This window comes from Seriola aureovittata, chromosome 1 (assembly GCF_021018895.1).
Source record: "Seriola aureovittata isolate HTS-2021-v1 ecotype China chromosome 1, ASM2101889v1, whole genome shotgun sequence".
NCBI lineage: Eukaryota > Metazoa > Chordata > Actinopteri > Carangiformes > Carangidae > Seriola > Seriola aureovittata.
In genome coordinates this window covers 29,019,148-29,044,605 of record NC_079364.1, presented here as the reverse complement: position 1 = coordinate 29,044,605, position 25,458 = coordinate 29,019,148, and the positions used below count along the sequence as shown (strand labels likewise).

General features: G+C 41.3%; 1 protein-coding gene across 1 annotated transcript in view; it reads right to left on the bottom strand.

Annotated features, from left to right (window-relative positions):
• Positions 1-22,857, bottom strand: part of mmp15b (matrix metallopeptidase 15b) — a 28,201-nt gene extending 5,344 nt beyond the window's left edge. The window contains exons 1-7 of the mRNA XM_056375490.1: positions 21,873-22,857; positions 14,163-14,311; positions 13,557-13,679; positions 12,960-13,267; positions 8,252-8,413; positions 7,451-7,647; positions 3,574-3,712 (exon numbers count right to left, since the gene is read on the bottom strand). Coding sequence (XP_056231465.1) covers positions 3,574-3,712; positions 7,451-7,647; positions 8,252-8,413; positions 12,960-13,267; positions 13,557-13,679; positions 14,163-14,311; positions 21,873-21,992 — 1,198 coding nt within the window. The 5' untranslated portion in view covers positions 21,993-22,857. The remainder of the gene's footprint in view (positions 1-3,573; positions 3,713-7,450; positions 7,648-8,251; positions 8,414-12,959; positions 13,268-13,556; positions 13,680-14,162; positions 14,312-21,872) is intronic.
• Between the last annotated feature and the right edge of the window lie 2,601 nt (positions 22,858-25,458).

Genomic DNA, 25,458 nt, shown 5'->3' with positions numbered 1-25,458 from the left:
ATATACGACATACACACTCTGACAGGCACAGACACTTTTAATTTGCTGGCGCAGAATATGTTGAATAATTGAAATTGAATGAGGAATAAAAAGAAAATACGAAACAATACGAGAAACCAATCCCGCATTTACACACACTTGTAAATTATATGAATGTAATAATGATTTGTTGGCAGGCAATCAAAAACACAGCAAAACCGAGTACAACACCATTGACTGGAGTTTGGGTTTGGCTTGTAATTATCCATTAGGAGCGGCTTGTCTCATGTCAGGCTGAAGCAGATTTCTCGCTGAAGGGAAGGTTTTATTATTTTCACCGTGTCAGACAGGGGTACTCTGTTTCTCCTGGCACCATCACATCTCTCCTCTTGGCTTCAATCTGCCTCTCCCTCTCTAGTAACCCACCCCCCCAACCATCCATCCACCCATCCACCCACCTCTAGCCCCTTGCGCCTCGTTTAAAATGAAAGCTCTCCACTCAGCATCTGGAGAGAACAAGAGGTTGACGCAATGCTTCCCAGGGTGCCTGCGGTGCACGGCCCTGATGCAAAATCCCATGACTTATTCCATGACTTTCCACGGCTGAGCCCGAGTGTTTCAGTGACCGAAAGATTCGATTGCTTCCTGCTATGTAACTGTTGTTTTTCTACAGGGATAAACAGTGTGGTTTCTGTCACAGTTAGGTTTTTTTTTAGGATGAAAACAGCTGTGAAACCTCTGGGTAATACAACAGCTGTGTAAGAGAGCTGGATGAATACAGTTTTGAATGTTACTGCACTGAGAGTTTCTCTTACTTCCCAAGTCTGGACTACACCTTCCCATTTATTTCTATTAAATACATTCACCATTGTCCCTTCTCAATAAAGAGTCATTCAATGAGTGCAACTTGAAGAAAATGACACAGTACTCTCTAAGCGGGTACAACAGTGTGCTGGCTGACGTCACCAGCTCAGGTGAACTCAGGTGACTATACTTCACAACAACTGTGCCTGTTATCCTCGCTGTTATTTTCTGTATACGTATAATGAATCTGATATCATACACTACACTGCCTCTGTTTATATTATGTAATTATTAGGGCTTAACTACTAATTGAAATATTATCCAAATCCCTGTTACAGAGAGACCATCAGCCTATAAATCATATTCTCAAAACATAAGAGAACATGCTTTTTTGGTACAAGACCCAACAAAAATCCCATCATCATCATTTTCATATTTTTTTCAGTGCAAATGAAATGCAAAAACGACTTATATCGTTGGACTTAATAATAAAAAAATAAATAACAGAAAAACAATTCACACAGTCATTATTGGTTATTGATAATTACTACATTTACAATATTTTTCACCTGAAAATAAATTTGGGGCCAACAGCTGAGTCAGCCAACATACACTCTGGCCTCATCACTTGCCATAAGGAAACACTGAGCTCACCACAGCAGGGAGTGGGGAGTGATGACAATCATTTCTATGATAGTTGTGGGTTTTGTTGTTCGCTGCCATTACTGCTGACTGATGAGAAATGTATCAAACACAACCAAATCACACAAGTAAGCTACAGAAGCATCCCTCGAGAAAAAAAAAAACCTCCACTTGGCAAGATGTGCAGAACTTTGGTCGTGATTCATGAGCTTTAGGACAAAAAAAAAATGCAGATTAAGATTTGTTATCAGGAAGTCAAACTGTTGTTGATCCTGATTGGTCCATTTAAATGTCTAGGTAACAGGTTGACCCTTTCTCTTGCGCTCCCAGGTTTCCTTTTTTCTTACCCTCCTCTTCCTGCCTCTTGTTCTTTCTTTGCTAATGGCAAGCAGCCAAGTGTCATACTGAGAGATCTGCCAATGACATCATCCTCCTCATCATCAACAGCTGCCCCAAAACCCTGTGGCTCCCCCAGTTCGAGCTGCATTAAAGGCTGCGTTCTTTCTTTTTTCGTTCAACAACTTTATCCACCATTGTAAAACACAAGCTGCTCTCAGGGACTCGCAGTATAAATAATGAGCTGTGCTGGAGGAGATTTATGCTCTGCATGTAGAATACATTATGTACTGCTGCCTTCTTGAAGAAGTGGGGGTTTGTAATGTATATCTTAAACATTATCTGCACGAGATGAAAAAGTCTCCACAATCTGTTTTACTATTTTGCTCTCAAAGTGACAGCTAATAATACCAGAAAAATATTATTCAGAACAGAGCCAGGCCTGTTTTTACAGCAACAATAAGCAGAAGTGGTTACCAGTGGATGGTACGTTCATGTCATAAAAGAAATTGGAGAGTGGAGACATTGCAGTTCGCTGGAAAGGGAAGAGGAGCACAGAGGTTTGATGATCCTCTGAAAGTCTCACGCCATCATATTGTAATAACAACAAACACTCATGAAAAACTGAGCTTGTATAATTTATAAATATCTTATAATTTATCTAACTGAAATAAGGAATTTAGTTTAGATAACTGAAGGTTTCTGTTTGTGTTATTGGGAGGGAGCTGGGAATCATCCCCTTTACTGAGATGAAACACACACACACACACACACACACACACACACACACTGACTGTGTAAAGTTGGACAAACTGATACAGGAATTTAAATTTTCTTATGTTGTGCTTTAATTGTCTGAACCCCACTAACCACTCTCTCTTTGGGGTTCTACTTCCTGGGGCGTGTTTTTATGGAGCGCACACATGAGACTGCAGCTTCGGGGCTTCAGCTGATGCCAGTTACCTTGTTAGGCTGAACCAAGTGGTCAGAGAGGAGAGAGGGGAGGGGGGAAGAGGGTTTTGGTTTGGTTTGGGCTTTTGTTCAGTATTTCTTGAGATGGTTATGTATTTCATTTATCCTGTGTTAGGCATTAGTCATGTACATGGTGTGTATGCAAATACTTATAATGTTAAATTGTAAATATATTTGCTGAATGTAGTGGGAGTGGTCATGTGTCCTGCAGTGTAGAATTGAACTGGCACATATACCAGGTGAGAAAGCAGCACTGAGTGTCAGAGAGAGAGAGAGAGAGAGAGAGAGAGAGAGAGAGGGTATCCGGTTGTCTGCAGTGGAAAAGCTGTATCGCTGTCCACCAGGCCCATACATGCTTGTAAGATCTACACCATGTTTTTGTAACCTCTTTGAAACCTTTTCTGGCACAAGTAAAAATAAAAACTCAGAGATCTGGAAGAAAAAAAAAAAAAAAAGCCCTGTCTGATGCTGTTCTTTCCTCCGCCACACCTTACACCTCAATCCTGCTGGCTTCCATCCTGTTTGTAAGGGCTTACCTCCATCTAAACCTTACACTTACGTAATGTGAAATAATACGACACAAGTACAGGCACTGACCAGCAGCAATTCTCTGCTCTTGTTCTTACAGTAATGACTGATAAATAACAAATAATCAATCAGATCATTTGACTGTCTCCACTAGGCTGCAAGGCACTTATGAAGAAGATTATCAGCAGTGCAATTTTGTTTATGACTGTAGGATACTGTCAGTCTGAGTGGGGACGTCGTCATATCCTGTTTCAGAGTTGTGTGCTTAGGCTCGTGCATCCATCAGTGTGGTCGTGAGTATTTGCTGCTTACCTTTAAAGAAGACGAACCTGCCGTCGTGTCTTTCATAGGCAGCGTCTATGTCTCCAGGCAGACCCCTCCAGAAGTGACCGATGGGCATGGGGTAGTTATCCAGAACCCTGTTCCTACGCACCCGCCAGAACCAACGGCCCTGAGGAGACAAAATGGACGAGCGTGTTTGAGTGTGTCATTTCTTATTGTCGGTTAAACACATCTCACTTTAAAAAACATTCCTGTGCTGCTGTAGGAAAATAATTTTTAAACGTCACATTGTGTATGAAGTAGATGTTTTCATTATAAAGCAGGTCTAGGTTCTATATTACTACAGAGAGGAGCTATAAGAGTACATTCATATGGTTTTTGGTTCTTAAAACCAACAAATATATCTTCATATGGTTCAAAACTTCAAATAAAACACAGGACAAGTGTAAAACTGGGGACCTTTAAGACTGTTGTAATGCTTGTTGGTCATTATGCTGAGCAAACTGGGCTCTGCAGGATAACTAGACCAGAACGTACAATAAACTAACAATAGCGGAACAGTAGCAGGCTAATAATAGTCAGTCTTCGCTCTGCTGGCTTTATCATGTCCCCATACCCCTCTCTCTCTGTTGATTACAGCCTGCTGCAAATGACTATAAAGACCTGTTAGAGGGATTTCAATGTCAAATCAGCATCACAGTAGCATATTTTAACCTAACCACAGAGAGAAACTTCTGCTTGTGAACATTAATATCTGTATATGCTGTGCACACAGGCCAGCAGGCAGATTTACACCAGAAGCCCTCAGACTCATTCATAAGTGGTGAGTCAGTAGCCCTGCTTGTCCTGGATAATGTAACGGTAAAATGCTCAGTGCTGCTTCTTTCTGGCAAGCACACCTCGTTTCGTCCTTCACGTAGGACACACTGGCAGACAGCACGGCGCGGCACGGTATGGAATGGAACAGAGATGGAGATGGGCTGGCGAGAGCCGAGAGAAACGTCAACAGGGCCGGACCGAACGGGCTGCCTGCTCTTCGATCTGTGTGGTCTGACAGGCTCCTTGCGTTGACCAGATTAAGACTGAATTGACCATATTAGTCCTCAGCAGAACAGACCAGACCTCAGTGAGGGAGGTTCAATACTGAGAGCGGCTCAGTGTGCTCTGCTGCCTGTCTGCATATCCAGCTCTCTGCTGAGAATAAATATAAGAAGTGAATAAAAGAAAAGAGCCATTTCTCTCCACCATGATAGCCCCTTTCTTCTTTTAATGGACAGGACTCTGTGGAAAAGACAGAGTGGTTCTGATGTGCTACAGTTTACTCCCACGCATACAGAAGATAAAGTAACCAACTTTGCCTATGAATAATGTCTATCATTAGCACGGTAACTACAGTTTCTGAACAGTGGAGGCATCACTTCCAAACTGGTACAGGGACTTTGTACAGCATGTTGGGAGATTATCCCAAGCTAAGCACTGAATGACAATGAAACAGTCACTGCTAGATGATCAAATTTTGAGACAATCATATCAGAACTGAGTCACTTATCAATCTGTGTTCTCTCTGACACACATCTCTCAAGAAGTGAAAGAAGACACAAGAAAGGACACAAAGCTGCAGCATTTCCAGCCATTGTTCTGTCTCTCTCTCCTCTATAAATGGTGTTTACAAAGCCTCGGATCAGATCAACGCTACCAATGCTAGCAGCTGTGTGAGGCAAAGAGGTGCTTCGAACTAAAAGCTAATGCCAGTTTAGCAGGTATAATGTTAACTATGTTCACCATTTTAAATTAGCATGATAGCATGCTAACAATTGCTAATTGGCACTGAACACAAAGTATGGCTGAGGCTGGGGGGAATGTCATTAGTTTTGCAGGTATTTGATCATAAACCAAAGTATTGGACAAATTAATCCTGAGTCGGGATGAGACTCTGAACCAAACTTCAGGGAGATCTGTCCAATAGTTGTTGGGACATTTCACTAAAAAAAACAAAAAAAAAAACAGATTGTCACAGCGGAGGAGAAGTCAGGGGATCACCAAAGTTACTAGGATTAATTCTGATATGCCTCTACAAAATCGGATGTCAATCTATTCTAGTAGTTCAACAACTATTAGAGACCAAACTAGTGGACAATCCGTGGAGCACCCCTGCTAGCGTGGCTGAAAAATGAATAAACAGAGCAGTAAATGTTTAAACATTGGGATCTTGAAATTAACTTTCAGGTTCAGCTGCAAGTGGCAGATAAATAAATGATAATTTCATAGCAAAACCACAAACCTGCAACAGATGATACATCTTATCTAACACTTAGTAAGTGGCTGTTCCTAATGTGCATGATAACAGAATTATATTCACAAAACTGATCGGATCACTTAAGGCATATTAATTGCTTTTGGTCTGCATTCACTCTGATCAGATCATTGGTATTAGTTTAAGAACCACTGCTAGGCAGGGAAAAAGTTAATTCTGGATGCTTATTAATGCTGTCCAGACTAGCTTCATGACTGTGGTTGAAACCCAAGAACATAGACATTACTGGCAGAGATGAAATCTAAGAGCACAGATATAACTGTCTGACCATGTGCAGCACATGTCCAGGCAGCTGGATGCCAAGTCATATAACTACTGGTCAGTGTCAGACACACTTACAGACCAAGATAGGAGATATTCATAGACTGATCTCTGTGTGTTAGGAGGGACAGGGGGCAGTGCTCTGTCACACAGTATACCTTTGAACCAGTGATGTTTGGTTTAATGTCTAAATATTCATAATCAGATTTACAGAAAAAACTAAATGGTGTTGCATTTCATCCTTGATACAGGCATGCAGCAGTTCAAAGTGTGGTTGACAGTTAACGCTGTTGCATATCTTCACTTGTTTGACTCCCTACTGCTGCAGTTCACTGTCAAATGTTAATATTTCTGATATCATGACAACATTTTGTCAACATTAGCCAGAGCACAAGTTTGCAACTGCACTGGAATGCACTGCCTCTAATCTAAAGTATATGACAATTAAAACAGCAGGAAGTGAATCTCAAGCTCCTTCACAATAAGGCCTGGGTGTTCTCTGTCCGGCTCTCTCTGATATCTGTGAACCTCTTCAGTATTCAGCATTGCCAACACTGGACACCTCCTCTGACCTCTCCCACTGAAGCACATCATTACTTATCTTTATAGAGCTGCTCTATGTATAGATTGTCACTGAAGTCATCCTGAATAGGATAAAATACAATGGAGGAAATTCTGCCCTATTTTCTGTTTAAATTTCAGTTAAATGAACTGGCGATGATCACGTACATTTCTTGCATCATCAACGCTGACCAGGAACAGCTACTTCCATGACTGGTGAAAACACATCAGATGTATAAGGGCTGGGCTGCATAATATCATAACAACTTAAACATTAAATGAATAATAAAAGCCAGCTTTCATCGACTGCAGCCAACAGCAAAATTAAGGATTCCTGAGACATATTTCTTAAAGGTAAAACTCTTCCTGATGGCTCACTGCTGCTTCAGCCCTTATGAATGTTTAGTGTGGGTCCAGAGGCTCTTTAAGGCAAACACCTGAGAACACCCCACCCCTTTAACAGTGTTCGCTCTCATAAAAAACACTGGCCCTGTTGGTTTACAATCCACAAGGACCTGATTGAAAACAGACCTCTTGTTGGCCGTGCACACGCCATTTGTCTCCAACTGATTCTGCAGAAAATAACAACTAATTTATTGACACAGTTAACTTGTCACAGCAGCTCCTCTGCTGGAAGCCAACTGAAGGACAAACAATAAACCGCTGTGATGGTAAACATAATTCTTTTCATGTTTTACGCTCATTACTTCAGATCAAGATAAAGTTAGCAGTTAAAAAGCCCCCATGTCCCCAAACCTCAAAACCCTTTACCTTGAAAACAAACATCTCTCCTCGGAGCATAGCAACCGTGTCAAAGTTCCCTTCACAGATATTGGGTCCGTAGTGATCTGGTCTGTCGGTGGTCCTGGGGCGGTCAGGGTGACGAGGAGGTGTTTGGGGTGGTCTCGGTTCTGGGCGACGGGGTGTCACTGTGGGCAGCGCCTGGGTGGGGCCGCTGTCTGGCTGACCTGAAGGGAAAGACGAACATCAAGGGTTAAATCTATTTTAACACATTATGCTGGACGACAAGATGTAGGAACGGATGACTGACTTTTTTCAGTCATCTTTTTTCAGCATCAACTTTAAAAGTACATAATTCAAATTAATAAAAAAATGCAGTTACAATGAAATTAAAAATGGGAATAAACCTAAGTTATAACAGTAAAAGTCAAAACTGCTTATTTTTGGAATAGAAACTCTCACTTTCTTGTTTGTTTGTTTGTTTGTTTTTATTGTTTTTAAATGCTATCTTAATGTCTTCTTAATGTTCTATTTTGAATGTATTTCCATGCCTCTGTAAAGTACTTTGAATTGCTTTCTGTCTGAATGGTGCTCCATAAATAAACTTGCCTTGCCTTTAATATTTCTGAAATGCTGATGAATTTACAGCTGAATAATGGATTCCCAAATGAATGAAGGCAACCTACTGGGTTAGGGTTTTAAAATGAAATGAAAAGAAACTTCTTTGTTGTAGGAGAAAGGCATAAAAACTACTTTTCAATATTACAGAAAGTGCAAATCACCAGTTCATATACACTGGACACCAGGACAGTCATCCAATATACGTCCTACCATAGATCTGTTGTATGCCGCGCCGGTCATCGTCAGGCAGCTCGAAGTTCTCAGTCTCCATCCATTGGTAAAAAGGAGCCATGATGGCCAGTGGGTTGTTGGAGTGCTCTAAACCCAGGGCGTGACCCAGCTCGTGCACCGCGACCAGGAAGAGGTCATTACCTGTGTGGAAATGATGGAGCATAGAAACAAGTTAGGAAGTTAGGGAGGAAAGAAAGCTAGAGTGAGTTATCTGAGTTTTTACAGAAGGAAAAAGAGAGAATGTCCCTCCGCATTCATACATCTGTGTCTTATGAAAAACACATAGGAATCCATATGCTGCAGGCCACATAAAGAGGAAAGTCCCTCATTCTATAACTATAAGGCCTCCCTAAGGGCCCAAAGTGTGCCAAGAAAACATTCCTCACATCTTTACACCACCACCAGCAGCCTGGACTGTCGACACAAGACAGGTTGGGACAATGGATTCATGCTGTTGACACTAAATTCCGACCCGACCATCCGCTGCCTCAGCAGAAATCCTGATGCATCAGACCAGGCTACATTTTGGAGTCTTTAACTGTCCAATTTTTGTGAGACTGTGCCCACTGCAGCCTCAGATTTCTGTTCTTGGAGTGGAACCTGATGTGGTCTTCTGCTGTTGCAGTCCATCCACCTCAAGGCTGGACGTGTTGTTTATGCTGAGCTGTTTTTTTTTTTTTTTTCTGCTCAGTTGTAAAGAGTGGTTATCTGAGTTACCGTAGCCTTTCTTTCAGTGGTTCAAGTCTGGCCGTTCTCATCAACACAGAGCTGCTGGGTAAAAACTCTAGAGACTGTTGTGTGTGAAAATCCCATATCAGCAGTTTCAGAAACACTCAAACACTGCCTGTCAGGCAGCAGCAAACATGCCACAGTCAAAGTCACTGAGATCACATTTTTTTCTCATATGATGTTTAATGTGATGCATGACTTAATGCATTGCTCTGCCACATGATTAGCTGTTTGGATAATTGCATGAAAAAGCATGAGTACTAGGTGTTCCTAGTAAAGTGCTCAGTGTGTTTATATCCATGTAGTTAATATTTGAGAATGCCTGTTCATTGTTCTCTCCACAGATCTGACACATGAATCACTAAAGGCATGCTAATGATTGCTGATATGAATCAGCATACATTTCTAACATTTCTAACCAGTCAAGGGATGCTGTTGTCCACGGCCAGTGCAAAAACTACACACTGACAAGGCCACGACACAGCTGTGCCCCACTGACCATTGCATCAACTTCCTCTGCACACAAAAGACCTCTTACTGATGTTTTTTTTTTTGAAAAGTAAAACCACAGAAAACCTGCTTTCGACTTGACCAACATATTCCTATATGGTCGTGTCTGAAGTGCAGCCAGCACACAGTCGGGTACTTCCCCCCAGTCAATCCCTCTTTGTTGCTTGAGACCTGCTCTCTGTGATCTTTGAACTCATAAGCCATTTTGTCTGGCTCAATCCTCTGCGCTGATTGGTCAAATCTGTGCCAGTGACATCATGCCGTTGGGGGGAATGGGACCTGGTGATGTCAGTGATGAGCATGCAAGGGAATGGGGTGATGCTCTGGATGCCTGTCCTTGTGCATCTCCTAATTTCCTTTTAGCAACACACACTCACAAAGGGATTCACACAGTTCATCTCCCCCACCATCTATAATTTCAGAGTCACATGAGTGTCCTCATGGCATGCTAAGCTGTGGCTAACACTCAAGGAGAGAAAACAGCAGAGGGCAAGATAGAGCGCTCCAGATAGCTGAGGATGAATAAAGAGAGAGAGAGAGAGCACTGAGAGCAGATAAAGAGGCCTTTGTGAGGTAACCGCGACAACCATTTAGTCTGACAGAGAAAAGCTTGAGTAAACTTCAAACATCTCAGCATATTTAGAAGTTCAGCCAACACATCTAATACTGACCACCCTACACACACATTCAGTCATTTTCAGTCCTATTTCACTTGTTTAGCTTGTCTCACACCTTATTCATCAGCAGCTGAGGGAACTCCCCGTGCAACACAAAGCAGCACCCTGACAACCGGAGTGCACTCTCCAAGTCAGCTCTGCCTTTTGCCAGTAACTTACTCACATTATTCTCATCGGACCACAAAGGCTTTCGGACCTTTTTACCACTCCTGGTCTTCAGGGTGTCATTTGTGTAAGGTGTGTTTGAGTGTGCATATAAGTAAGTTGTTTGGTTTAAGTCTAAAAGCTGTTTTTGTTATAGCATCTGTTGCAGAAAGGCTGATTAATCACACTGTGTGTCACAAGATTTACACTGAAAAATTTTCTAGCCTAATAAAATTGTTATTCGCTAACTAAAGAAACTGAGTTCAGGGAAAGGGGAAAAAAAACACTTCAACTGCAAAGGGGAAACAGATTTGTGCCTTACCGTCACATGCTGTCATATGAATTTTTCATGTGTAACTATTGATCGCTAAGCTTAAGTCTGTTTTTGTTTGACCAAAAGGAGGTCAAAGGTCAGGGCTGACTCTGCTTCATGCTCCAGGACACTTCAGCAGGGAAGATGCGGATAAGGTTTGAACATGGCTCTTCAAGTCTCACTTCTTTCTTCTGTGAGATTTTGTTTGCACTCTGAGTCAGCATCGAAGAAAGGCAAAATATCAATATTTCATTTGAAAATACTATTAGGGCAGCAACTAATGATAGTTTTAATTGTGAAGCAATAAGGCGGTTATTTTTCATTCATTTATCATTTAGTCTATGAGATGTCACAAATTAGTAAAACTAAAAAATGCATGTCACGATTTTCTACAGCAGTAGAAATCATAAGTGTTATTATGGCCTGAGCTGATTTATGGGCCTGTTAAAGATAATTTATCTGAGTACAAAACTATATTTTTACTTCTCACTCTGTTGTTTCAGGAAAGACTCTTTTGCATCAGTGTGCCCTGTTTAAATCAGATGTTTTGGTAAAAGCATAGGTGCGTGTTTATATTCAGTAATAATGCAGTTATAAATGTTGGTAAACCATTAATAAGTACATAGGGGCACTTTCTAATAAGTCATCATGTCTGCATGTAAAAATGTTAGTGTAGCATGAATAAAGGGTAATGGGTTTCTCAATGTCTGTTGAGCCATTAGCAGAAGTTGGTCAGTCACCTGCAATTATAAATGTTAATAAATCATTAATAAAGGGTTCTGCAATCCATCAAGTCTGCAGTTATAATGTTAATAAGCTGTTTATAAATGGATTTTATGTCCTCCAAGGACAAGTGGTCTCCAAGCCATGTGTCCTGCTAGAGGAGGATTTTCCACAGTCTGTCAACCCAAAACGTAACGTAACGTTACATTAACGTATTACCCGACTTAAACAATTGACTTAAAGAATTAACTTAATCAACCAAAAGACTGTTGCTGTTTAGATACAAATTTTGTTGGAAAACTTCAAATTTGGCAAAGGGTGGGGGCCACATTTCAAGACTAATGCAAGGCAGTAAAAATGCCAGAGCTAAATGAAGACTACATGTGTGAAAAGCTGGACTAACTAGACATGTGTCTAACTAAAGTCAGACAGGATTGTAATTTAGTTGTACTTTGCTTTTAAGCTGTGTAAGTAGCGTGGAGCAACAAAGAGCCCAGTCTACAGATCTTCCTGAGTAGAGCACACTCCCACTTACTGTGGGATTCTACTGCCCCTGTGATCTGTCCTGCAACACATCCCACTCAGAGCTGATCACACAGATACACACACACACACACACACACACACACACACACACACACACACACACACACAAACAAAGCTTAGCTGTCTGTGTCTGGTGTGTGTATGTAGATAACAGGGCAGGAAAACCCATTGTCGCAAAAAAAAAAAAGAAGAAAAATCCCTTTCTGCTCAACAGGGTGAATGGGTGCACAGAAAGAAGAGGAACTTCTCTTAAGATTGAAGGTGTCTTCTTACATAGGATTAGTTTAGTGCTAGGAATTGGTGCTCGGAGTTTTATTTGGGTTTAAGTGAGATTAGATTTAGGCAACCATTTTAGCAAACTGTAATCGTCACAGAAATACAAATATCTTGAGTGTGAGTGTCTGTGTGTGTCTGGCACAGACTGTACAGACCATGATGCATGGAGTTCAGTGATTAGTGTAAGTTGTCAGAATTATGATGGTAGGGGAGGAGGTAAATCGGAGACCTGTAAGGAGGTGCAGTTGGGGCAAATACTGTGTGATTTGACTTTGAACTTCTGAAGAGGTAAATGGAGAAGCAGAGCTGAACCATGCCAACTCTAGTTATGTGCGGGGAAAAGTGATGGGGACAACTGTTTGCAATCTATCATATAGATCCATTACAACCTACACAACATGACATGACTTTAGTGCTGCAAACTGCTCATCAGCTAAAGGACCTAATGACTCCTAAATGCTCCCTTTCCCTTTCAAGGTTAAGCAAATGACTCCATCGCATCACAAGAAGAAGCTTCATAACACAACAAGCTTTCCGTGTGTGTGGCTGCACACACACAAACACAGACATACAGCACTCCGCACCAACTCAACTTTGCAGTGCAGCAAAACATCCACCCACCTGAAGCCACAGTGTAAGTCCTGAAAACATCTCCCAGGAAGTTGTTCACTGAGAACTTTTCATTCCTGTTCTTGTTCAGGTTTTTAAATGTTTTTTTCTCTGTGGCATTGACTTGTACTTAAGGAAAATCACCACTGTCCCCATTTACCTTGAATGTTCTGGTTTCCTATGGTCCACGGTTCGTCGGAATCAAAGTGCGTGTCCCCTCCCATTCCAGGTCCAGGGAAGTAGGCATGAGCGAGGAAGCCCCCTTCTCCATCAAAAGGAGAGCTGTCTCCATGAAAACCTGAAGCAAAGAAGATCATGATGTCTGGCTCCTTGCGGCGTCCATATTTGATCTCCTGGTAGGGGATTTCGTCAAAGGTCAGTGGGGTGACCCTCTCCCAGACTTTAAAGGCCCGCCGGATGGCCTCATAGGAGTTATACTCTCCAATCTTGGGAGTGTAGTTCTGGATGCTGTGGAAACAAAGAAAAGAAATCTTACAAGGGGAAGTGTCCCACATCATCTTTAAGTAAGACATACCCATCTGTCGATTTATATTAAAGATGTTTTTCATTTTAATGCTGTTAGCAATTTCAGGTGTCAAAGTGTCAAGCACGTGTATCTAGTCTGGTGCATAGTATGAGGCGTCTATGGTGGTAAATGTATTCTTGATCCAACAAAATCAGCGAAAAAGAAAGGCGCATTTAAGATACGTTTGTGGCAGATTAGATTTTCTTTACAAACAGAACGTCTTTTTGATACCTGTATGTGAGGTGGCTCTTGTTCCATTTATGTCCAGTGAGGGCGTAGCGTTTCCGCCGCACGTTAGTTTTGATCTGGCCTCCAAACTTGTCAGGTACACCGCAGCGGGGTCTCCTCATGGCGCTAAAGGAGTTGAAAGGAGTCAGCGACAGGCAAGAAGGCATGTGCATGTGTGTTGAAAGGAAGAAGACACCCTGAGAGAAGAGATGAAGGGGAGTGTGATGTTGTAACCCCTGCTCTCTCCTCTTGATGTCTGTGTACGTTTTTGTTGTTTAATTTAGTAGTCTGTGTATCTGTGAGCTGCAGAGTACAGCCAGGCTACTGAGCAGTTCCTCTCAAGCAAAAGGGGAGAACGTGTTCAGTTTCTAAGGGAAAAGGAGAACTTTACAAATCTTTTTATACAACTGACGATTTGACCAATCCTGGTTAAAAGCCTATATCTACAAATTCTAGGCCAAACCATCCAACTAAAAACATTACAGGGCTTTGCAAAACTTGAAACTGAAAATTTAGATAAAGTTTGGGACTCAAAGTGTTTTGGGGGCTGAGTGGGTGTAAATCAAGAATATCAAAAATACAAAAATATCCTAGCTAACCGCTGCCGACCTGATAGTTTGAGGGTCCATGTGTCCGGTGACTTCTAGGCCATAGAACCGCTGCATATCGCTGATGGCGTTGGACAGGATCTGAGCTGATCGCATGGTGGACATCTGTCTGTTGGCCTGGGGCAGGTAACCGTACATCCTCAGCCATGACTGGAGACAAACAGGAAGAAAAACACAGAGGAAACTGTTACAAATAAAGAGGTATCATCTCTTAATATACTGTGATGTCGATTCACTTGAATCAAAGCTCATTAAGCTCATATTACTCATGCTGACAGCAATGAGAAAAGACTTTTTATATAATTAAGAAGTGAATTATAACATGAACAAGGAAATGGAAATTATGGAGACAGCAACAGCTGTTTTATAAGCATATGGTCAATTTGTGTTGTTTACATCTGAGAGCAATGATATGAAGGCCTGGGGACCTTTAAGTTTGTCTGCTCCTCAGCTTCAACACCTGTAACATGATGACATGACAGAGATTTGCCTTGGTCCTCAGGCTCTGTGGGAAAATTACTCCCATTTGTTATTTGATCTTCAGTTACAGGAATGGGGCAGTTTTGGTTTCGATTTTTAAGGAAAGTAAAAAGTGAAATTACAACGCAACAGTGCTCTTTTAAATGTATAAAATTGTGCAGTGGTTTGCGTTTAATGTTTTGTATATAAAAGGAGATCAGCCGACTGTATCTGACCTTACTCAGGGAGTATGTGACAGGGAGGGCTGGAGGGTTTAATGACAGACATGAGGGAGAAAACGTGATACTTGACCCAAACACAGATGACGCAAAGTCTATCCCACCTGTTATGCAGAAACCTTATATCTCACACACTTTTACACAGAGGCGAGCACTGGGTACTCTGAGATATTAGATACGCCTACACACGGACACACTCCCCTTGGTGGTGCAGGGAATGTAAAAGGGTGTGTGGCTTTGTGTGCATGTGTTGCTTATGTGTGTAGCTGTATCAGCATGTGTGTGTGTGCAGGTCTCAAGCTTACGCCCATCTTTCACAATGCAACAACACTGCTTGATAAAGCTCTGTGTCTACTTACCCACTCCTTTAAAGCCATAAAAACAAACTCACCTCTCTCAGTCCCTCTCTCTCACACACACGTACACATAGAACATGCATCTTATTTATGTGAAATGCTGTAGGCCCTATATAATAATTGCTCTGGTCACAGATATGTAGACAGAATTAGTGTTTATTCATTGTATGTGCAATTACAAAAATTTACAAAGGGTCTCCCAGACCGTCTTTGATTTACTGTGTACCCTCTGTCTGACTGTCCTGTCACTGTCTATACATCTACAATATGACGTACATGTAAGAAAAAGGGTCAAAGGCAGATGTGTGGACCTGTGCTCCAGATCAAATCTCAATGTAACTTTAACCCAAGTACTTCTTCCTGCAACATCCACCGACAGAAAAGCTATATTTCGCCTACATGTGTCCTTCCTCCACCATCGGCCCAGTAATTACTGCGCTGCTTTGATCAATTATCATGAAGTGATCGATCAATCAGTGTCAAGCACTGAGCTGAGTCTGACAGATTCTGACAGCATCTCCTCCTCTGTGATCAGTTAAGATAGTAGATGACTACTGTCAGCCATTTAATATATGACCTTTGTTGAAATACCACGTCTTCTCTTTTTCCTTGAAGGTTAAAGTTTTTTATTAGGTTCTCCTGACAGCAGTAATATAAAAAAAATGCTGGAAATCCTGCACAACAGAAAGTTTTTTAAAATCTTTAAAAACTAATGCAGCCAATGTAGAATATTTCTTCAAACTATACAGTGCATGTCTTTATAGTTTATGCACAGGCTGTCAGGAGGCAAAAGATGAAAACCAAAGGTGTTTGAGCCTTTAGCCTTTGAAGCCCTTGGCCTGAGGAACTCACACATTCAGTCTTTATGTCATTTCTCCAAAGACATCTGTTGTTCAAGCATTTTTTGCCCTTTTCATTCACTTTAATTGGTTTCAACTGATGTCTGTTAGGTATTTTTAATCAAATTGCCGGTTATTTACACCTCTAATGCTTCTATTGTAGGTGTAGAGCTGTAAAAAGAGCCCAGCTTATTATTTTACCATTACTCCCTCTCATCTTTATCTTTCCCTTTTTGGCAGAGGATGTACTGGCTATATCAGCTCTGTGTGTGTGTGTGTGTGTGTGTGTGTGTGTGTGTGTGTGTGTGTGTGTGTGTGTGTGCGTGTGTGCATGCCTGCGTGTGTGTGTGCGTGTGGGAGCAGGAAGAGGCATAGAGAGGGCTGAACTGGACATGACCCTGACCCACCTCTGCTTTTAGATAAGGAAGCTTCAAACACGCTGACATACAATTACACACACACATACACACACAAACTCACTCAAAAACAAAAATGCACTTCCTGCAACACTATGTAAATACTCTCTCTCTCTCTCTCATACACACACACACACACACACATACAAAACCACAAGCACACAGTTCAAGTCAAGGGAAACAGGTGGCATCGTTCACAAAACACTTGTGTTCACTGTTACACAGTAAAAAGACAACATACATCAGGTGAACGATAATTCAAGACAATTAACCAATCACTAAGCCACCAACTGTATTTAACCCCCCACTGTTAAATACATTTCTTATTCTTTTGCTCGTTTTTGGTTTTGAAAAGGTGAAAAAAGACACCACCCCACCCGCCAACCTCTTTAGATTTAAAGTATCACTTTCAAGGGGCTATTTGTCAGTTTTCTCTGCTGCTGAACGTGGTTTCTCTCTGGTAGCAGGCGGTGGTGATTGTTGCTTGACAAGAGCTTTGGTCATTGTTGCGTTTACAAGACAAGAGGTTCTAATACGTCCTCTGAACAGCGCTATGTCCTCAGGGCAGATTGGCAGCTAGAGTTAAGAGTTAGTCGCTATTGGTAAGTAAACACCTGTTAATGCTAATATTGGCTACGTAACAAAGGCAAAACTTACAAATAGCTCCTTTAACTGAACTTTGAAATGTGGAGAAATCCGTGGCACAACGCTAACTCTGCTATCTTAAATTCCACTAGATGGATTCAGGAAAATAAATGAATTTCCTAAATGACAAAAAACACATCTGCAAAAGGCAGAAAATCTTTCAAGTGCTGATTACTAATGAGCAGTATTGATTGTCGCTTTATGTCAGTTAATGGTATTCATATTTCATACTGTCTGGAGATAAGAACAAAGCACTTTGCAATGCCATGATGCACCCAGTAATGATCAACCAACCACAATAGATTGATGGAGAAACAAAGGGGTAAAATTGCAATTCTATCTAAATTCCAATAAAAGTAATTCAAAGGAAACCACAGTCTATTGTCCTGTGTCATCTCAAGCATGTGTCTTTGAACATTCCAGCCACTTCCTCCCTGCTCATCTGTGATCAGCATCTCCACTTGGTCAACACTGCTGCACTGATAGTGCTTGATGAAGAAGGGAAATGCCTTGTTGTCTGTTGATGTTTGTGTTCTTGTGCTGTGTGTCTTTGTGTATACATAGGAATCTGATGTTGTCTCTACACACTCTTTCTCTATCCCCTCCCGGGCCGTTATTGGATACATGGGCAGAGCTGCAGTGGTGTTAGGAAGATGTATGGAGACATATGAACCCCTGCCACCCCTCACCTAGAGTTTCCCCCATATGCACCTAACAGCGGCTGCTGAAATATCACTGCCACTAAGAGGAGAGGAGAGGAGAGGAGAGGAGAGGAGACAGCTCAGTCTTATCTCTTTAGAAACTAACTTTATATAATTTTGCCCTACAGACGCTTCATATCCAGGTCAACTCACACACCTGTGAGCAAAGCATATAAACGATAAACTTTGCGCTTACTTGATAATGAATTTTTGGCATGCTTTGCGGGCATGCCAAAAAAAATCTCTTTGCACGCATGCTCTTCACCTCTGCTGCAACAACCCCATCCTACGGGAAACACTGCTCCTCCCCAATCATCTAAAACTGCGAAGTACTCCAGTCTGGCTGCTCACCTTCCCTCATCAGCTGAGCTGAATACAAAACAAGTCTTAGACAACAGGAGGAATAGGGTTTTGTGGAGTGTGTGTGTGTGTGTGTGTGTGTGTGTGTACGCTACGCCTTTTCTATTAAATAGGCTTTCAAAGAGTCCTTGAGCTTACCTGCCAAAACCAGACCTAGCAATATACAAGGAGTTGTAAAACCTGCCAGGGGTGGGTGTGTGTGTGTGTGTGTGTGTGTGTGTGTGTCCACCACAATGTCAGCCAAGATACTAACAGAGCTTTTATTCCGAGGCTTGGTCTGCTGCCATGTCTTACCCCCCAAAGTCCTACCAAGAGGATGGATATGTAAATGGAAGAGTGAGAGAGAAATAGAAAACGGACACAGAGGAGGAAGAGAACATGACTTGTTCAAGTTGAAGATTTCTTGAAGCACAACAGATTACATATAAATAAACACGCAATCACCCTAATACAAGCTCAGAGATAGTTCCCATCTCATGGCGTCCCCCTGCCCCATCCCAACACTGTAGCAATGTGAGTCTTTGTGGACATGTTGAAAGCCATCACATGGGACTGGGGGGGGGGGGGGGGGGGGGGGGAGTGAAGAGACGACATGTTGCAGATTACATGGATACAAAGAGGATATGCACTGAGTATCCACCGATTACTCCTCCCCTCGCTACTATTACTCTGCTTTAGCTACAAATTGCTGTTGCACACTTTTTTCACTCCGTCACAGCCTGTCGTATCACGTCCATGTTTCTCTCTGCTCCTTCTCTCTCTCTCCTATTCACAAGTTTTCTCTCACAGCTCGCTCTCTTCAGACAACAGGGTCCATTGTATTTCCTAAGATGCCTTGGAGTCCCAGGCCCAGTGTGCCTGTGCACAGTGTGTGTGTGTGTGTGTGTGTGTGTGTGTGTGTGTGTGTGTGTGTGTGAGTGTCCCAGTTAGAGAACAGCTGTCACATTCAGCCATCACATGCTGCACAGCTGAGACTGACCACTACCTTCCCTGTCAACTTTCTCTCTGCCTTTTTCATAAATAACTAATTTGCATTTTCTTTTAAAACAAAATTTCTCTGATTCTTATCACACACACATTTGATAATCCCCTCTTCTCCCTCATTCCTTTAACCTCCCACCTCATCCTTGTAGTCCAGACAGAGTAGGAGTTGAGTTCTCAGACCAACTCCTAAAAACATGGATTGCACTGCATTTCAAGAGTGTGGATTGGTTTTGGTATTTTAGTATGTGAATTAACTATAAAGTAGGTATTTAATGAAATTTCAACACAATCCAACACAGTCTGAATTTGCTGGAAAGATACCAGATGCTTTGAAACATGTTATTTCATTTTGCATGTTAATTATGTTGTTCAAGACACATACAGTCCTCTTTTAACCTGTCCTTTATGTGATTAAGTAAGACTACAAAGTATGTGCTTTACTACCTTATCATCATGGAAATTCGAGCTTACTTTCTGTTCACACATAAAAATTTCTATAAACTGTTACAGCTCCTGTGGGTGAAAACAAATGTTCTCTCCAGAGAAACATTTATCCTCCACAAAGACGCAGTACGGCCATCAGTGACTTCATAAAAGTTGGGTCTCCCCTGCCATAAAGATTAGGTCATGGAGATTAGCAGTCCCACCAACAAACGAACCACATGACTTTTAAGTCCTCTTGAAGTCTTCAACTAACACTTGCAGTTTTACTTAAATCTAACAGATTCAAGCCTCCGCTCTTGGTCACATTTGCTGGACCACTGCTGATTTTTTAAGCTGGGCTATCAATGAAAACACTTTGTTGCTGCTGCACATAAAAAAAGGCTGATGTGAACTTGTCGACAGGAGCTTGTTGTACTTTGGTCGCAGCCAGGAATGTTATGGAAATTATCTAAATAAACTGTTCTGAAAGTAAAGGCAGTCCTGACACTCGTACATGGTTTCAGTGATTTAACTTTTAATCGTAACAACAGGATTTAGGGTACCTACCTTACCTTACCTACCACCTTATAACAATAAAACACTCATGCACTTTAAAATTACAGGTTTCCCAGAGAGTAGCCTGTTGTATCCTCTTTATTTTGCCCATGAAAATCCTTTATAATAAATTTAATTGAATGTCATTGAATAAACACATATCAAATGCAAGACCTGCTCGGACGACTTGTCACTGGTTTAATTTTCATGGACACTGAGCTCTTTTCAACAACATCCAGTTGAATGGAAAGCTGTCAAGTCTTTCTTTCGCCACTCAGTTGTGCAGCTTTAATTTACTTTTGTTGGAACAGCAACCATCTTAAAAGTTGAAGTCCCCTGTGCTCGAGAACATTGCTTGTATGGAGCACTCTGGATGTTAAAAAGACAACAAGGGCAACACAGTTGTTACTTCTTGAGCTGACACACACAAACACATTTAGCAACAAGTGATTAGGAATTTCTCACCAGTGCAAACATTGTGTAAACCTTACAGCCCTTGTCTCAGTGAGACACATTAGCACATACTGCACATCGCATGTACCACAGCTATGTTAATACCCAATCAGAATGTGTTGTAACCTGACTGAAGACCAGACCCCCGGTCACTGGGTTTTTGATAATGCAAGCTCCCCTTTAATGACCTGGAAGCCTCTTTGTCAGCCTCCCCTTCTGTCTCTCTCTCTGTCAAACAACACACTAATACAGAAACAAGAGCTCCACCATTAATTCTATAAAGTCAACTTATAGGGAACTGTCTCTCAAAACACTGATGGAAGAAGAATGTGCTGGTTCAAGTTCTGACTTGACAGTTGGTGGCTAATTGTAAACATAGAGTAAATGTGCACTGGTGAGGCAAAATGAGCAATGTGAAAAACTGGCCACCATTGGATATCTTGATGCAGAGATAATTTGGTCAATTTCATATATCATACTGATTCTTCCCTGTTTTGTGATGATTAACTGATGTAGTTAGATTCCTAACAGTGGTTTCTGATGTTATAATCAGTATAAGTGTCTATAAGGTGAGTAATTCTTTGCTATTCTGTGTTTTTGCATGTTCACCTGAGGGGAAAGAGACACGATTCCTAAAATCTAGCACAGCGATTAATCCAGAGACCACTAAGGGTGTTTGAGAATGGTGTGACATGGAAAGAGATAGAAGTGCTATAGGGGACAAAATGTTGAAGATGAGAATGGTCAAGAGTGGGTCCCTGACAAGAAGATTTTTGATTTCCTGCTGTGCCTGCTACATAGTCATTTATGAGGAACCACATGTGAAACCCAAGTGTGTTGAGGGGATTTTAATTATGATGTAATTAATATTAGTCACGTTAACCAGATGTTGTGTAGTTGGTAGTCCTGCCTCAGTTCTGACATGCTGGGACACATTTTAAGCTATTACACAGGTAAACATCATGCCTTCATATCAGTTGATTGAAATGAGGCAAATCAAATTACCGTTCAACTATAATCTATAAATATGAATTGTTAACAGCACATCGTTATCATTGTTAACATTTGAATGAGATTGTTATGTGATTATTTTAATTTGTTTATAGTCTTTATGATGGTGAATTACCGGTCTTTCCTTTGTTGTCACTTTCAATGGTAAATTGTTTAATAAGTCAGTATTATAAAGTCATCTCTAACTTCTGCTGCTTTTGTTTCATTGTATTTGGTAAGTAATGGGCTTTATTTGGTGTACAGTTGTAAAGCTGCTGTACGTGTTTTTACCTCCGCGTTGAAGGTGCTGTCATCCTCCGCTCCACTCGCCCCGAGCGCGCACAGCCACAGCGCGAGGAGGGTCCGTCTCCAGAGCAACCAAAAGCAGCGGTCCCGTGAGGTGGAGGCCATGGTCTCAGTTGTCGTTTGTCGAGGTTTTTACTCTAAGTATTGCTAGTTTATGCGGTGAAAACCTTCATTAAAAAAAAAAAACAGTAGCAAACTATTCCCTAGCCGTGATGCTACGACAGCCTTCAACAGTGCACTTGTATCCTGGGAAAGAGCTCCATTACACATTTACAGTCAGAGCCGCATTACAAAGTAACCCTCCATAAATGTCGGTGAGTTTGCACTGATATGTGACCCTTTGAGTCCATGCAGCTTTCTCCGTCAAGTTCGTTTACACCAATGACAGATAGACCGCCTCACCTTTCTTTACGCAGTGATCTGTTATCTGTGGCTGGAGTTAACCTACCAGAGCGCGCAGCTCATTTCATTAACATCAAAGTCGTTGCTTTATTAGTAACCTTGAATGTGCAGTTTACAGAAGACCCACAACGTCTCCAGCAATCGGCAAAATGGGTCTACAGCAGAAATGCTTCACTAAATCATTTATTTCTAACATGTTCAAATCCAGTGGGTTAACAACCTCTTCACGTGATAAAGCTTAATGAAGTGAGAAAGTTGCAAAACTATAAAGCAACAACCAAATAATAAGCCCAAAGTTCACCGCACATGACCGAATCCTACAACAGCAGCTTCAAGCAGTGTCGCAGCTGAGAGCGAGCACGGTTGTTATATATCGCGACCTCTTGTAAAAAGAAAAAAGAAAGAAAGAAAAAAAGAATATATTTAGCGTTTCTTCGCCCTTTATATCCAGTTTTCCCTTTTCCCACAGGACATACTGTCGGAGGCCGGTACTTAGTTAGTTGCTATCGGTCCTGTCCTGAGTAAGACGCTCACACGCTTCGCTCTCCCTACCGGCGCAGGACGTAGTGGTCTGCTGCTTCATGGTGTTTCGGTACCCTAACGTGGAGATGCCTGCTTCTAAAGTAACAGCACTTGGAAAACGTGTTCCTGTTATGAACTTCAAAATAAAAGGTTGCCCAAGTAACCTGACTTGTTCAGATGGCTCTTGACTGTCATGAGAATCAAGACTATGCATGAAAGAGCTCTATAGCACACTAATATAGAAAGATGATTTTATCCCATCAAAACTTATGAAAACGTTTTAAAAGTTAATGGGAAATCGGGGGGTTAATGGGAAAATATTTCGGAGGGAAAAATGTCATAACTATTCATGGGAGCACGTGAAACTCATATATTAACTTATTTGATTAATGTGATAAACATGTTGCATAGGCATCGACGGATTATGTAACTGCAAACTACATGCTGTTGTTTTTAATTGAAAGCTCAACATTAAACTTTCCTTCCATGTGATTACTTTTTGCCTTTTATTTTGAAGGCAGATCTCATTTCCGGTATTGTCTTTCTGGGGTTAACTTGATGGCGCAGACCAGTACAATGCCCTTATCAACCAGACGGACGGAGGTGGAAGTGGAGAGGGAGCAGAGCCCGAGGCGGACATGACCCTCCCCCCTGTGTTTTAAGCTCCCCCACACCGAGGTAATTGACACATTACACACACACATACACACACACACACACACACACACACACACACACACACACAGTGAATCAATGATAGACTCAATAACAGAAAAACATTTCTGTATAACACAATACAGTTCAACAGCACCACAAACTTTTTTTTTTTTTTAGTTTGGAGTACCTAATAAACTGACAACTGAGTCTGTATAGAAATCTATCACTTTGAATCCCTCATAAGAAATAAGGTTTTGTCAGAAAAAAAAAAAGTGTGTTAATTAACATGTGCCCAGGTCAAAAGAAAGCACCTGTCATCTGTGCAGATGGATTGGTAGGACAGCAGAGAGTGATCCTAGTTCCTGGGGCAGTCCCTGTCATTTGCTCCGACTGTGGAGACTGTGGACAGACATGTCTACATAATTAGATCACTATCAGTGGATCTGCTCGAGGGCAAAAGGAAGTAGCTACTTGCAGAATGGTTTTTAATGCTTACTGGTTAAAGACTGGAAATTGTAAGCATAACAGCTACTAAATAACCAATATCCATAGATTTCTTTGGCATTACTCATTAATTGAGGAGTCATAAAAAAAATATAAGGATGGTGAGAGAGAAGGTGATAGAATGATAAAGGCCTCTTGCATTTAAATGCAACACATGGTTGGTCCCTATGGTCTTAAGCCATCAGGATACACAAAATTTGATTTGAAGTGATTTTTTTTTACAGTCAAGCATTGATACAGTTACTGTTGGTTTTTATTGCAGGACAGTACCTCCACACAGCTCTGTCATCACAGGAGAAGAGGTGCTATAGTCTTCAATGGTCACTGGTAGTGCCTCCCTAAACCTAAAGTGCATGGAGTAAATTTATCATATTACATTTTTTTATGTATTTGTCTGAAAATATTCCATTATAATCAAAAGAATGGTGCCTCTTTACTACATGGACTGTGTTACCTTATTATAATATATATTACAGAAATGAATGAGAAATGCTGCAATGTGCTTCAGTGGGCTTTAGGCTTTTTCCTGTACTGTGAAGTAATTCCAGTAATGCAAAACAAACCAAACATGCATATATTCACAATACTTACATTGTTGGTTCTGTTCTCCTTCCATAAGTCTATTCTGTCTTGTTGTCCCTGTGCCACATGGGCCACCTGGCAGTAGGGCCACCTGTATGTAATAAGCAGTAAACTTGCTGATGGATAAAGCACACACACACACACACACACACACACACACACACACACACACACACACACACACACACACACACGCGTGGAAGGCATGCACAGTGTCACAAACTACAGGTGGGTCCATAAACACATATTTGTCCGCATTATAATTAAACAGGTGGTTTGCATGCAGCAGGTTCTTCTGATGACAATTCCAGCTCCAAACACCAAACAACATTACTTCTTCATCAAGTCACACGGGCCTGACAGAGGACTCAGGAATTTCATTTATATTCTTGATAATGATGTGAAAACATGGAATGAATAATGCACTTATGTGTTTTATGTTTGTTTTTGTTTTTTTTCTGTTTTTTTTTCTCGATTGAAAGTCACAACTGACAAGCAGAAAGTATGGCTGTATTAAGAAAAAACAGGAATGGCATCACTTGAAACACAGATCAAACTTTCATGTGGAATGCAGTCGTGTTGACTGGGCTGCCAGGAGAGACACAATTCAAATTGTTGCCTGTAACAGAAATACATTTTTTAGATAATTGTTTCTTCCAGTTTTGGTTTCTTTCTTGTAATTAGAGAGAAAGAAATCACAACATATACAAGTTGGAGAATTAAAAACTTGCATTCAACTCTCAACACCTTGTTTCAATAGATTTTTTTTATGTGTCACTCCCCTCTGTTGGTGGGAGTAGAGACATGCAGCCATAAACCAAGTGATGTGCAGCATATCCACCAGTGAACCAAAAGCTCAGGATGAACTAGTTTCTAAACAAAACCACAAATTAGTGCTGAATGT